The sequence below is a fragment of the Callithrix jacchus genome, chromosome X, assembly GCF_049354715.1.
Source record: "Callithrix jacchus isolate 240 chromosome X, calJac240_pri, whole genome shotgun sequence".
In the NCBI taxonomy this organism is placed as follows: domain Eukaryota; kingdom Metazoa; phylum Chordata; class Mammalia; order Primates; family Cebidae; genus Callithrix; species Callithrix jacchus.
The window spans coordinates 104,457,124-104,473,133 of NC_133524.1; the positions used below are offsets into that span (position 1 = coordinate 104,457,124).

The 16,010-nt window shown below is 37.8% G+C and overlaps 1 protein-coding gene across 4 annotated transcripts in view; it reads left to right on the top strand.

Moving 5' to 3' along the window:
- The window catches only part of MID2 (midline 2), a 93,121-nt gene extending 79,744 nt beyond the window's left edge, over positions 1-13,377 (top strand). For 2 of the 4 annotated variants that reach the window (XM_035289512.3, XM_017968548.4), the window contains exons 6-10: positions 2,366-2,493; positions 3,354-3,587; positions 10,475-10,636; positions 12,228-12,435; positions 12,805-13,377. In XM_035289512.3, the coding sequence (XP_035145403.1) occupies positions 2,366-2,493; positions 3,354-3,587; positions 10,475-10,636; positions 12,228-12,435; positions 12,805-13,207 (1,135 nt within the window). In that variant the 3' untranslated portion in view covers positions 13,208-13,377. The remainder of the gene's footprint in view (positions 1-2,365; positions 2,494-3,353; positions 3,588-10,474; positions 10,637-12,227; positions 12,436-12,804) is intronic. The other 2 variants (XM_035289511.3, XM_002763152.6) reach the window with 1 other exon arrangement.
- Positions 13,378-16,010: the final 2,633 nt, after the last annotated feature.

Consider the following 16,010-nt stretch of genomic DNA (forward strand, 5'->3'; position numbering starts at 1 on the left):
GATTTCTCATATAGTTAGACTTTTTAATATATGTCTTGGCCATTTATTTTCATGCTTTGTGAATTAACCTTTTTTGTTTTATTTGCCTATATTCATGCTCATTCCAAGAAACTTTAAAATCTGGTCTCTTTGCCTCCAATTTGGCCCCTTCCCAATCCCCCCACTGAAACCATAGTACTCATCTTGAAACATGAATTTCAGCATGTTACTTCCCCACCTAAAATGCTTAGTGACTCCCATCATTCTTAGGATAAAATCCAACGTTTATAACATGGCCTACAAGGTCCTGCCTGACTATCTCATTCCGCAGGCTTCAAGCAAGAGAGAACACACACACATCCACATAGTCTTTGCTTAGTTAATTCTTACTCATTATGTAGATCATTGCTTAAAATCGACTTCCTTGGGGGAGATTTCCCTTAGATCCCAAGTCTCTTCAGATAACTCCTGTGTACACTCTGCTCCCTTTGTAGCAGCAGTTCTGTTGCCCATGTAATGTCTTTCCCCTCCATGATGTCTGAGCTCTTGAGGGCCAGAACCACAACAAACTTGTTCATCTTGTGTATCTCCAGTGCCCAGTACAGTGTCTGGCACATTAGTTTTGCTTAGTAAATATTGGATAGATGGATAGAGGAAATAAAGAAGATTGGAAAGGCCAGAAAGAAATTTGATGAGCTAATTTTCTGGATTAACTGTTACAGGTTATTGTCTCCTTACTCACCAAATCCTGGAAGACTGGCTATTCAATGTGAGACCTAATGATTGTATTGAGCTAGTCTTTCATTTGGCCTGTAGTTTATCCCTGAAACATCTGTAATTTCAGAAACAAGAGATGTATTGGTAGATGTGTAGTAGTGTATATGTACATAAGGATATGTATTTTTCAGTTCCTCATTCCCTTTACAACTAGTTCACTATAAAAGTTTCCTCTCTGGTCTTCCTACATATAACACCTTTTCTCTCTCCTCTAACCTACATATTGTTGCCAAGTAATTTTTTCTTTCCACACCATCATTTACAGGTTCAAGGATCTTCACTGGTTCTAATTTAGAAGATCTGGCACAGAACTAAAACGTGTGGAGTTTTGCAAAATTCCTCCAGATAATTCTGATGTGTAACAATGGCTAAGAATAGCTTTAGTATGGAAAATATACCTCAATTTTCTGAAGAAATGAACAGTCTAAATGGTTAAGGGTATAAAATTTAGAATTAGATGGACATGGGCTCAGTTATATTTCTGACTCTTACTGGTTGTGTGATCTTGCACAAGTTACTTAGCATTTCAATGTGTCAACTTTCTCATTTGCAAAATGAAAATAACGTCTACTACATAGGGTTATGGTAAAGAATAAATTAGATAATTTATGTAAAGTGAATGCACAGTGCATTGTATATACTAAGCACTCAACAAATGTTAGCAGTTATTTTGTTTTTAGTCATTCAATTGTTCATTCATCAATTATTCTTTCACTATGTGTTAAACGCTGTGTTGGGGCTATGGAAGATATTAAGGGGTACAAAATGTGAACCCTGCTCTTGAGACTCTTAGAATTAGTTGGGAAGATAAAACTATCATAGCACTATACAATTGGAGGATAATAAAGTGAAATATAAATATTATAGAAGATCACATAGGCTGGGTACAGTGGCTCATGCCTTTAATCCCAGCACTTTGGGAGGCTGAGGCGGATGGATCACGTGAGGTCAGGAGTTTGAGACCAGCCTGACCAGCATGGCGAAATCCCGCCTCTACTAAAAATACAAAAATTAACTGGGCTTGCTGGCGGGTGCCTGTAATCCCAGCTAGGGAGGCTGAGACATGAGAATCGCTTGAACCTGGAAGGGGGTCAGGGAGGTGGAGATTGTACTGAGCTGAGATGGCACCACTGCACTCCAGCCTGGGTGACAGAGCAAGACTCCTTCTCAAAAAAAAAAATCACATAAAGGATATATTTAGGGAAGGTGTTAACCTAGCATGCTGGCTTGCTGACTAGCATAAACAAAAAAGAAAAATATCTTTCAAACTGTTCTTACCAAGCCTTTAAAGGTCAAGTTTTGATGCTGCTTGCCAGATGGAAAATGATGCAGAGAGGAAAAAATCCTGTATTTACTTCTCAAAATTAAGACCGGATGGGGGAGTGTGTTTGAGGGGTAAACATATGTGAATAAATATGGTATAACTCTTCATTGGTTCCTGATGATTAAAATTTAAATGGTTTCCATTGGAAAGGCAGATATGATATTTTCACTTAATAAATCAAGTCTTACAAGTCATTTATTTTCACCTTGTTAAACCAGAAATCAAACACTGGGTGAAGGTTACAACCTATTTTGATGTATATTGATGTACTTTTCTCTTTTTCAGGGTCGCTATGGCAACTGCATCTTCTCAAGTTCTGATTCCAGACATCAATTTTAATGATGCCTTTGAAAACTTTGCTTTAGATTTTTCCAGAGAAAAGAAACTGCTAGAGGGGCTAGATTATTTAACAGGTGTGAAAATACTGTGCCTTCCTTCCCATTTATTGTTTTTTCTTCTGGTATGCTTTTACTTAAAAATAATTTGAAAAGGACAATATAATGAAAATGTTTTATAATTTTTAAAATGATGCATGTAAAATTTCAGACAAAACATATTTTAGTTCATGTAACCGAAAAGAAAGATGATTTATGATTTGTTAACTATTTCTAGGGTCGGAATGGGTATACCATCTATACTTAAGAGTAAAACACAAGAAATTGCTGATAGATTTGTCCTTATGAATCTAAAAGGAATGTATTGTTTCTTGTTAAGAGAGTAAACCCAAATGGTTTTAGGGAAGGTCAGGAATTAGCAGATCAGGAAGAAAAATGTAAGATATATACATATATATATATATATATACATATATATATGAAAAATGTAAGATATATACATATATATATAAATAAAATCTAAATCTAAAATATATATATAGAGAGATTTATGTCTAAAATATATATATAATAAAACTCATTCTGAAATTAAAAATAACAGTAAGTTGAAGACCATATGTTAAGAAAACCATATAATCACTTTAATGTCTACATAAGTATTTATATGGGTGACTAGACAGCTGGGGCAATCATGACAAAAATTTAGGTTTAGGTTTATAGCTTTGCCTAAAATATTTTCGTTGTTGTAGCAAAAGTGGTTTTAGGGAGCTTGAGGTCTCAGCATTTTGCTTCACGTTGCATGGTTCATGCAATCTAAAGCTTCTCTGTTAAGAAAACCACCTCTTCAAGAGATGTTGGGTTAGGCAGGAAGAGTAACAATTGTAAAATTCCAAAAGAGACTGTGCTTTCCTTACTTTCTTTTCCACCTTTCCTTACAGCCCCAAACCCACCATCTATCCGAGAAGAACTCTGTACTGCCTCCCATGACACCATTACAGTCCACTGGATCTCGGATGATGAGTTCAGCATCAGCTCCTATGAGCTTCAGTACACCATATTCACTGGCCAGGCTAACTTCATCAGTAAGTCATGGTGTAGTTGGGGCCTGTGGCCAGAGATAAGGAAATGTAAGGAAGCAGTAAGCTGCTCAAGATTGGCCGGGGCGCCACGAGGCAAGTGTTTGTAAGACATGTTAGGTTGTTTAGTATAGTGTTTCATAGACAGTGTAAGCTTCCCAGGGCATTACAAAGACCTTACAATGGGTAACAAGCAAGTTGTATATTTCCTTGCTGGGCAGTTATTGGGGCCATTCTCATTCATTTATGTAGTCCTTAGCCTTTCCTCAATTAATCCATGTCATTCCACTTTCCCAAGGAGAGTACCACTTGGTACTTGTTCCAGGGTAGCTAAGCCACCATCATTGCTGGTTCTGTGTGTGTGAACATCTCTCTCCTTGACTCTTCTGCCACTTCATTATCATGGTAAAATACATCAAAGACTTTTCCTTTACCAAACGTACCTCAGTGAATATGGCGACAAGCCTCCTGCCTCTGTCACTCTTCCCTTTACTTCTTCTTTTCCACCAAGAATTATGCTAAATATGAAAACATGTCAGTGGGCCACAAAATAAAAGAAGTTAACAAAGCTGTTGTTTAGTTCACATGTTATGGTTTCATCTTTTGATGAACTGGAGCAAGACAAAGCAGAGCAGGAACTTCACTCAATTCAGTCCAGAGGGGATGAGCTGAAAGTTCCCCTCAATGCCCTGGGTTGTGGGTGGGTGGAAACGGAAACAAAAGCAAAATTAAAGCTGGATTCAAGACTGGAACAGATTTCCAACATAAAATACCATTGCCATACCTGCAAATTAGTATTTTCTTTTATCTTTTTGTTCCTGCTTTTGTGTCTGACTTCACAGGCCGACATGAGAGTAGTTTTTCCAAGTAAACCCTTCTAATAGGCTTCTGTTTCCTGTTTTGTGACAAATCTGGGGCAGAATTCTGTTTTGTAACAAGTTGGGGTGAGGAAGTGAGAGGACATTTGGGGATCAAACTCTAAAAAACACTTGCCTCGTGCAGCTCCAACCTAAGCCACTTGACCCATGTAGCTATGTTCCTGGGTATTTCTTCAGGTTGTGAAGGCACAAATTCTAATGCTTCACCGATTTACTTGTCTCTCCTACTCTGGAAAGTCTTAGCACCAACAACTGTGCTGCTTTTTTCTGATATGAGGAAAGCAGTCATCTCCCAGGAATTAAGAAGTCTGAGAAGTGACAAAGATATAAAGGTTGTCACCTCTGTTGTCAAGGTTATATAGTCCTTTGTAAAGAAAAGCTTAAAGGATAATTCTTAACAGTGATAGGATCATAGCATCTTAGAATTGGAATGGACCTTAGAAGTCATCTAGTCTTCTTCCCTCCTTCCAGACATCCAGTAGATAATCATCCTGTCTCTGCTTGAACATTTCCAGTGATGGGTAGCTCACTTATAACAAAACAGCCCATTTGATTGTTGTACAGTTATAAATAATGGCCAGTGCTTCCTTATAAGAGGCTTAACTCTTGCTTTTAGTAAATAATAACGACAATAATGATTTGCATGTGTATTATACTTTGCCATTTACAAATGCTCCCATACATTATCTCATTTAGTCCTTATGGGTGCTTACTTAGCTTTATGAAGTAGGTGATATTAACTCTATTTTATAGATAAAGAAACTGGTGCTCAAGTTGAGTGAGTTGCCCAAGGTCGCAGAACTACAAAATGATGGAGTCAAGATTGCAGCTTGAGCCTGTCAAACTTCGAAGTTTAATGCTCCTTGAAGTAAACCTCAGCAACCAGTTAGTCCAAGTTCTGCTTTTGTGCCTCATTAACAAACCCAGTCCATCTTTCACATAACATTTCTTCAGATAATTTTAGTTAGTTCCTATGTCCTTCTACATTTTATCTTTTCCAGGCTAGGCATCCTCCTTTCTTTCAATTGCTCCTCATATGGCATGGTTTCAGATCTTTTGTCATCCTAGTATTTTTGTAGACACACTCTTGTATATCACTGTGCTTTATAAAATGTTCTGTCAATGAAGTGAATGCAGTACTCCCAAACTGGTCTGACCACCACAGAGGATAGCTGGATTATTTTTCTTGTGCATTAACTGATGCTCCCTTGCCCTGTACCTTTTTTTTCAGCAGCCACTTTGACTACTGACTATTTACTGAGCATATGGTCAACTGAATTTTCTATGTATTCCAAATCCTATTATACAATTGAATGTCTAAAACAGAAGCACAAAGCCTTGAATTTATCTCTGTCTAGTACATTTTATCTGTTTAGTTCTGACACTTCATTTCAGCATGCTAACATCCTTTGGGATCCAGATTCTACCTTCCAATATTCTTGCTTTCCCTCACAGCCTGCCTTCTATTTCTTCCTCTAGTTATTGATAGAAAAGTTTGTTAGAACAAGGACAAGGGCAGAGACCTGAAGCAAAATTTCGGATGGCAATGAGAAACTATTTTACTAGGAATAAGTATTTTTGAAGATTCAGTATCCCAATCCTACCTGCCAATCTGGCCTGCCACAGTTGACTGAACCTCCGTTTTCGGAGCTACTTTCCTTTGACGTTTTTTCACATTTTCTTTATCCAGAAATTTCATTCTTGTTGGTGAGGATTATTGCCCCCTCACCCTTTCTTTCAACTTTCTTTCTTGATTTTTAACTTTCTTTCCACCTCTTCTAAGATTTGAAATGATCACAACCAATAATGTTTCAGATTATGCTGTTAGGTGAATGAGAATTCCAACAGATATTTGAGTGTGTTTGCCTTCTGATTACTGTATTATCTCTCCTCTGTTTGAATTTTGTGTTTTGCATTACAAAAGCATTAGCCATAAACTCTGTCTAGCCAGGCAGACTATAACATACTACCAGAAAGGCATAACTTCTGTTTCCCCACCTTTTCACTGTCATGCAAATACTCTCCACCACACATTTACACTCAGGTTCAGGGACTTCCATATTATAATTTTTCTGTTTTGAACAAGAAGTATACTTCTACTGCCATAATTCAGTCCTAAGTCCCATCTTACTAAATCTCAGTAATACCTAGAGGATCATATATTTATCTTTTTAAATTTAGAAATGATTTCAAAATTACAGAAACCTTGCAAGTCTAGCACAAAGAACACCCATTTACTCTTTACCCAAATTCACCTCTGTTAATATTTATCCCATTTCCTTTAGCATTTGCTGACATTCCCTGATTTTTGGAACCATTTTAGAGCAAATTGCATATATCATGATCTTTCACCTCTGAATTCTTCAGGGTATATTTCCTAAGAATAAGAAAATTCTCTTACATAACCACAGTACAATTACCAACTTTAAGAAGTTTAACATTGATACAATACTTTCATCTAAACTACCATTTATATTCCAGTTTTTGACATTTCACCAAATAATATTCTTTATGACACATAAAGAACCCAATATTGTCCTTTATAGTTTAGGGTCAGGTATTACATTTAATTGTCATATCTCTTTAGCCTCTTTTAATCTGGAACATTTCCTCAGCTTTTCTTTGTCTTTAATAACGTTGACATTTTACAAAAAGTGTTCCTTTAAGTCTTTATTATACTTCATTATACTCTTCCTTATTTTGATCATTTTTCTGAAGTTTTCTCATGATTATATTCAGCAGTACAGTTCTTTCTTAGCATATAATATCTGGAGGCACATGATGTCCACTTGCCTTCATTGGTGGTGCTAATTTTGATCACCTTGTCAAGATGTTGTCTGATTTATTCACTGTAGTAACTACTTTTTCTTTTGCCACTAATAATCAATCTGTGTGGTATACTTTAAAACCATAAAAATATCCTGCTTCTTCATCAAACCATCTCATCCACTCCCACCCTTGTTTAGTATCAGATGATGATTCTTGCCTGAGTCAATCATTAATATGATGATTGCAAAATGATGATTTTCTAGTTAAGTACTCCCTCCCACATTTTCAAGTTAACACTTGGCGTTCTACTATAAGCAAGAGCCCCACTCTCCATTTCCTCCCACTTATCAGTATGGACTGATGAATTCTCGTTTTTCAATTGTTTATAATTCTTTACTGCCCTTACTTGAGTTGGTGTTCAAATTTTGCAGATTTAGCCACTGGGAGCCTTTCAAGGTGATTCCTGGGTCCTTATAATATTACCACATCATTTTCTTGAGCACCTCCTTACTTTTTGGCATAACAAAATGTTCTAGGCTCATTTTGACCTTATTCTGTCCCAGCCTTGAAATCAGCCATTTTTTGCCAAGGTACCCTGGTTTCTTTTAGTGGGACAATATTAGAGACCAAGACCTGAGTGCTAGATATGCTAGATATACACACAATCATCCATATATGTAAGCATATGCACACGCATATAATATACATGCATATATACTTAATATATGTGTATTTTAGGAATCATTAGTTTGCATCAATACCTTCAATTCCAGCCCATCCCCACAGGTTCTTTCCTGCCTTTCTCCATTCTGTATTTGTATGCTCCTTCTTCCACAGTATGAACCCTGGCTCCCAACATCAACACCTGTGCTCATTTGCTCAATCTCATAATATATCAAAAACAGTTTCTGAATTGCTTTGTCATGCCACTGCAGAAACAAACTGGTTAACAATACGTCCGGATTTGTTTGAGTTTCTCCTCCCACCCCCACCACGTTGGTGTAGTTGTGCTGTTCATCTGAAATGTAGTTGGGTTTGTTTCAGTTTGCCTTCAGTTTTAGTCCCCAGCTTTCCCATCTGTATTGATTTAATTTTAATTTTTTGAATTTGTAAAACAATGTGTTTCTCAAAGAGAATGCTATACAAAAAGGTACATTCGGAGAAATGTCATTTCCTCCCATATCCTTTTAATCCTGTTCCTCCACCCTTACCTCATGAAGTAGGTAACCAACTTCATGAATTTTTGATTTATCTTTCCTGTTTTTATTGTTGTTGCTTTGTAAATCCAAGCAAATATATACATGTTTTCTTCTTTTTCTTTCTCTCAAAAAAGTGGTGTACTGCATATATCCTACATGTACATGTATACTTTTGGAATTGGAATTTGTTTCTTTTCAACTGACAATGTTTCCTAGAAACCACTCTATGTCAGTTCATAGAGATATTTCCCTCATCTTTTTTCACAACTGCATAGTACTTCATTGTGAAGTTCATCTTTGTATTGTTGGGTGTGTATCTGGAAGATCATATATTTTCCTCTTTGTATTAAGATCTTGTGTGCAGCTTATGATTCATACTGTGTATTGGTAACATAGGCAACGCCTCAAACATTGTTCCTAGCCTTTTAATCCATGCTGTCTTTTCATTATAATCACTGGGCACCTCCACCAATTCTTCTTTCTCCAGCATATCTGTTTGCCCTTCATTATTTTCTTTTTCTAGTTTTAATTTACGGTCTTCAATTTCCCCTCAGATTAATTATAAACCCTTTTGATCAGATCTCTTGCAAAACACTCATGACTTACTACTTTCAGTTTTCAACCTCACTAAATCTTGTACTAGAGTTGCATAGAAATGACTGAATTCACTGTTTATTTTCCTCGCCCTTCCCTTTCTACCCTCTAGTAGAACTGTGGCTAAAAAATGGTAAACTAACTGAAAAGAAGATAACAGTAGAGAGAAGTCTAGATAATCCACAAACTAGAATGTCAGTTTTCCTTTTACTGAAAGCTTGCCAAATACATGTTTTAATTACGTACATTTCTCCTGTTTAAGAACATGTTTGCAGTCTAAAAACTATCAAAAGCAAAAGCCTAGTTCTCTTATCCCTTCCTCTACTTGGAAGGGAGGAAGAGTCCATATAACAATATGTTTTTGGCCGGGCACAGTGGCCCACGCCTGTAATCCCAGCACTTTGGGAGGCCAAGGTGGGCAGGTCACGAGGTCAAGAGATCAAGACCATCCTGGCCAACATGATGAAGCTCCGTCTCTACTAACAATACAAAAATTAGTTGGGTGTTGTGGTGCATGCCTGTAGTTCCTGAAACTCGGGATGCTGAGGCAGGAAGAATCGCTTGAACCTGGGAGGTGGAGATTGCAGTGAGCTGAGATTGCAACACTGCACTCCAGCCTGGGCAACAGAGCAAGATGCCATCTCAAAAACAAAACACACACACACACACACACACACACACACACACACACAAACAAAAAACCCAAAGTGTTCCTGGACCACCCATCCTTAAATGAAAATGGGAATCACGCAACAGAGTGTGTTGTGTAAAAGTGGGGAGACGATAGCATGTTTTGGTTATCATGTCATCTCTTTGGCTTCCCTATGGTACTGTGGAGCCCTGCTAGTTTTGGCAGTAAGGTTGAGGATGGAGTAGGAGAGTGGAATCATAAGCCCTGAGAGCCTCACTACCTTGCCAAGACAAAGGAACATTGTTGCTTGTCCCATGAACTGTGACATAGTAGAGAGAACACTGGGCTAGCATTTAAAAAAATACCAGGGTTCTACTCGCAGCACCATCACTGACTATCTGTGGCCTTGGACAAGTCACTTTTCTTCTCTCAATCCTAGTTTCACATTTGTAAAATAAGGGAAATATAATATCTAGGTGTCCCTTTGGCTGAGTTTCCGTGTTTCCGTGCTCTGCACAGAATTGCTCCATCCATGTAAGACCAGACTCAACTCTCAGAGGAATGGACGTTTGGAGTAAATATCCAGAGACTCCATAAGAGTGATGATTCTGTGAATCTGTATAGTGGCCATTCCTGTGTTATCTGGCAAAAAAAAAAATTAAAATAACCTAACTTTTGCTAGTAGTTGCATTCAGTTTCAGAAGCAAGGAGTCTGGCCTAAGCCAAGTTCTGTGGGAGTAATGAAATAATGGAATCATAAGCCCTGCTTCATCTCATTTTGTCTTCTAAGACTCGAAAGGAAACAAAATAAATTCACATTTGAGGGATTGGCTTATGATGAATTTTCAGTGTGTTTTTCATTCTGTCTCTCTTACCTGCTGGTTAATGTCCTTGTCTTTCCCCATTTTACAGGCCTGTATAATTCAGTAGATAGCTGGATGATTGTGCCCAACATTAAACAGAACCATTACACAGTGCATGGACTCCAGAGCGGGACTCGCTACATCTTCATCGTTAAAGCCATAAACCAAGCAGGCAGTCGGAACAGTGAACCTACCCGACTAAAAACAAACAGTACGTTGTAGTGATTTCAAAAGGAAAGATCAATTTTCTTCTCCATGGGAATACACTTAGGCTGAGAAGGCACCCACAGCAGTGCATGAAAAGCAGTGGCATTGGGTAGAGGAGCTATACTGCTGTAGTTTGTACTTTGGGCAAGGAGTTTGTTGGTGCCCATGAAAGATCTGTGGATACAGAGATATGCACAAAATGACTGGTAGCTTGGGAGGATGTTAGTGAAGAGTTTTCTCTGAACTCCACTCCTTATGTCTAGGGGATAATTTCATAAAAGAGCATTATTTGTGATAATCTACTAAAATGCTACTGCAGAGAAGCCATATCTGTTAGGAATGCTTTTGACAGCAAATAACAAAAAGTGCAACTAATTTAGCTTAACAAATAGCATTTGTTAGTTGTTTAAGTGAGTAATATGTATTTTCTCTCCCCCCCACCCCCGCCACACACATAGGAAGAAATTTGAAGGTAGGCAGTTCAGGGCTAGTGCAGCCGCTCTTAGATGTCATAAAAGATGCAGGCTCCTTCTCCCTTTGTGCATTGGTTTCTTGACAGATGGCTGCAAGATGCCCACTGCAACTTCCAGATGTCATATTTCCTCTCAAGAGGAAAAAGTTGGTAAACATAATGGTTGTCCATTGTTTTCTGGAAAACAGAAACTTTCCTAGAAGTTTCCCCTGCTCTGTCTGACTTCTACTTCCATCTGCTTCCATGTTATTAGCCCACCCCTAGCAGCAAGGGAGGCTGGGAAATGAGTATTTAGCTTTTCCAGCCTGTATAGCGTAAGTGAGTAAGAGAGAAAAAGTTGGGAATGGGTAATGTGTTAGCCAACAGTGTCTGTCACAGAAGCATTCTGTATAAGAAATCTCTTGCCATACCTAGCAACTAACAACTGGTCCCTCAGTAACAATGCTTTTGTCATATGGTTATAAATAATTATCTGTTGTGAATGATCTTACACAATAAGTGTTTTCTCTGATCATTGATGATGGAACAATCACTCTAATAAATTGCCTAATTATATGTAGCTTACATCCCAACTGTAAGAGGACAAAATAATTTTCCAGTTGTTGAGTTATCAGGGTTTTTTACTTCTGCCATCAAGCAGCAGTTACCTCATCAATTCCCCTCACCTCAGCATCATAACACTCCTTCCCTTAAAATCTACCCAAATCCCAAACAACCCACTGAAATTAAGCAAAATATAAAACATATTTGAGAACATGAAACTCTGAGCATGCCCTTTTACTTTGATAAGATATGATGCGGCGGGGGCAGCTTATTAGCTCCTGTATGCTTAGAATATAACTTCCAACAAACTGCTTTTAGTAGAGGTCTACATGTTTTCCCACAGTGGGAAAATAAATGCCTTTATGAAGGTTGTTTTATGGGAGATTGACCTTTATTCTTATTTTATTGAAAACTCTGGCTTCTGGCCTGTTTTCTTAATAAAATTTAAACAGCAGCCAACTCGCACTGAACCAAGAATGATCGTTATATCAAGGATACCCTGGCAGTGATGATGCTGGGGGAAAAGGTAGAATTTTAAGATACTTTATTGTGCTTTTTCTTTTTTCTACTTTTTTTTCAGGCCAACCCTTTAAATTAGATCCCAAAATGACTCATAAGAAGTTGAAGATCTCCAATGATGGACTGCAGATGGAGAAGGATGAAAGCTCTCTAAAAAAGAGCCATACCCCGGAGAGGTTTAGTGGCACAGGGTGCTATGGGGCAGCAGGAAATATATTCATTGACAGTGGCTGCCATTACTGGGAGGTGGTCATGGGTTCCTCAACATGGTGAGTGGATCCAGTTTTCCTTTTGTCTTCTGTCCTCTGTCATTAGGTTCCTAGGATATTCAAATCTATAGCACAACCATAATACCAGTAAGTCAAGGTTAAAAGGTATGTGATGAAAACCACTCCTAGAAAAATTTGCCAGCTTTTAAATAAAATCATGGAAAATATACTGGGCTAGGAGATGGAAATTGTTACATCACTCTAACTGCTAACTTTTTAAAGCTCTGGTGATATCAGCATTATGAATCTAAATGTAAACCATTTAAGGAATAAACATATATTCTATTTATTATATATTACATATGGTGTCTTACACAACTCAGATCATTCGTAAATGTTTATTTCTCTCTCCTCTCCACTGTCTCATAGGTATGCAATTGGCATTGCCTACAAATCAGCTCCAAAGAATGAATGGATCGGCAAGAATGCCTCCTCATGGGTCTTCTCTCGCTGCAATAGTAACTTCGTGGTGAGACATAACAACAAGGAAATGCTGGTGGATGTGCCCCCACAGTTGAAGCGTCTGGGTGTCCTCCTGGATTATGACAACAACATGCTGTCTTTCTATGACCCAGCTAACTCTCTCCATCTTCATACTTTTGATGTGACCTTCATTCTTCCAGTTTGTCCAACATTTACAATCTGGAACAAATCCCTAATGATCCTGTCTGGCTTGCCTGCCCCAGATTTTATTGATTACCCTGAGCGGCAGGAGTGCAACTGCAGGCCTCAAGAATCCCCTTATGTTTCTGGGATGAAAACCTGTCATTAAGTTTCTGGAGAGCATGTAATTCACTGGCTCTCTAGTTCAGCAGTCCTTCCCCTCCTACACCTAAGTTAGCGTTCAATATATGAGATACAAATAAAGTTTGTTTGAAGCATCCAAAATAACTAGATATTGTAGATTTAATTTTTGTGCATTAAAGCTTGTATTTGAATTAATATATTGAGTTTCTGAGAACAGATTATCTGAGTAGTTTGGGTTCAAGCCATTGGAGAAAAATTTAGAAAATGCCTCTGTTGTCATTGGAGAATTAAAAATTCCCAGTGACTTAGGGATATAAATTATATTGGAAGCAATTAGGGTAATTCTAGTTAAATAATGTGGGACGATGCCCCTGAATAAGGGGCTAGCCAGCCAGAAGTGGGGGTGGTCAGCCTTTCTAGTACTGGACAGTTTGGCCATGTAGAATTTTGAACAGTGTCAAATTATCACATATTGTATTTTACTTTTCATGAAAACCTATCTTCAAGGGTTTGTTAGGAAACCCTGAATATGTATATGTAATATACAAAGTGAATATATATATATACATCTTACATATATTTACTTGTGTATGTATGTATATGTATATTAACTTTATATATTATATATACACAAAAAAAATTTTGTTTCCAAACACTAACTTGAACTAGAACAAAAAACTTTTTAATTTGCTTATTTGAGTGAGAAATATGATGGAAGGGAAAATAAGCTACACAATCCATTTTTGTCATCTAAAGGAAACATCAAAATCAATCAACATTTCTTTCCTCCCTCTATCCATCATTGCTCTCCTCCCTCTTGTCACACACACATACACATGCAATCATGACACAGATAATGGGAAGAGCTCTGTTGGATAAGGAGAGATTTGGATACAAAACTTCACAAAAGATGCTGTTGTTGGATAGAAAATTGCTCCAGGTAGAAGTGATGCTACCTACGTTAAAAATTCTGTCGTAGACTGTTTTAAATGAAAAGTTTTACTATTCCCAAATACATACAGTTATGAGAATTCAGCTTTTAAAAAGTTGCACAGTGAAGGCTCTTTAGGAACCTGCTTTACTTAATCAGTAAAAACGGAGTGTTATTGATGCACCAACTATTCGCACATAAATGTACATACATTTTCAGATCAAACACTTCTGAAGTACTTAAGATCTTCCTGATAACAGTTTGTTTTGTTAAATAGGATAATCATTCCTTTTGCAGTCTTGTTTGGAGTATTCATTTGCTCAGCCAATCCCTCCACACAAATGCAGACATAAACCTCATCCCAGTCCTAACCAGTATAGTTGAAGGGAATGGAGCCTTGTGGTCTATGATTTTTTTTTATTTCCATTGAAGGGATTGGGGATGTCAGAGAACCAGAGCTTTCTCCTTTACAGGAGTTAAGTTGGCTTCAAGAAGTCTTCTCCTGGGACTTGTGAAAATATTACTGTTGTAAAATTACAAAGTGGTAGCTGTAACAACTCCCCCAGATTGGAGGCTTGAAACGTCAAAACTTTTCCCCTCTTCCTTTCCCCTAGCTTGGTAGATGCTCATTTATTAATTCATGCAATAAAATACTGGATGCCAGGTACCAAACTACTGCCACAGGAGTGCACATATTAATAAAATACCCTACCTGCTGCCAAATGGCTTACTATTCTGTGGAAGAAACAAAGTATATAATCCTCCCCAGTAACAATTATGTATTGTTTGTTCACTAAATGTGGAAAGCAAGACTGATGCAGACACAGAAGGAAGGCTCAAAAACATATATCCAGAGGCAACATCATCTTTTTTTGGTTTTAAAGACCATATGTACTTACTGTTAATCAGGAAATGAGCTACCTCGGTAAAATTCATCAGTGCTGGCAAATATCTTGCTGTCGGGGAAAGCTCATAACCTTTGGATTCAAATGATCCTAGTTTCTCTACCATTTATTAGTGGCGTGACCTAGGACAAGCACTTCACTTCTTGGGGCCTCTGTTTCCTCCTCTGTAAAATAATGTCTACCTCACAAGGCTGTTTCAAAGGTTAAAAAAGATAGGATGTGTTAACTGTGTAGCTCAGCGCCCAGCATTTGCTAAGTGTGCCATAAATATTAATCTCTTTTGCTACCTCCAGCTCCAATACAGCATAGCAGGGCTGTAAAATGTGTGTCCTTCATTTCTCAGTTACCTTTGTCTCTTCCCTAGGGCCTGTCCTCAAATTCTTAACAAAAAAATGATTTTTTCCTCTTCATAAAACTTTTCACTAGCTCCCTTAGCACCAAGTAGAAGGTCCCAATCCCTTAGTTTGTCTTTTCACGTCCCTGTTTGCTTACACAGTTTCATCTTTTACCACTTTCCCCTCACATTGATTAAGCTAGCCAAGTTTAACTATTTACACAAGTTATTCTCTGGTCCTGCAGCAGAAACATGATTAAAAATTTTAATACCCAGAGTAAACAACAGAAATTTCTCTTAAATTAAAGGAATAGTGTGAAAATGCTGTAAGTACAGAAAATGCAACCTCCGTCCCAGTAGTACAATTTCCTTTACCTTGTCCATGGCTTTCCAAAAGTGTTCATTTAATTTGATGTCTTTTAGATTTTAGTGCCTGGGGACAAGGCTCTAATTTCCCCTTCCTATTTTTAACTCTATCCTGGACTACCTTTCCTCACCTCTATCTCTCTCAACCAAACTAACTCTTTATTCCCTAGACTGGATGATGCATCCCTCGTTGGAGCTCCCATGACACCCCAAACATCCCCCTCTCTCAGCAATAATCACGTTATGTAGCAGTGTGTTTTCCAACATGGTCCTCACACCACTGATGTTAGAA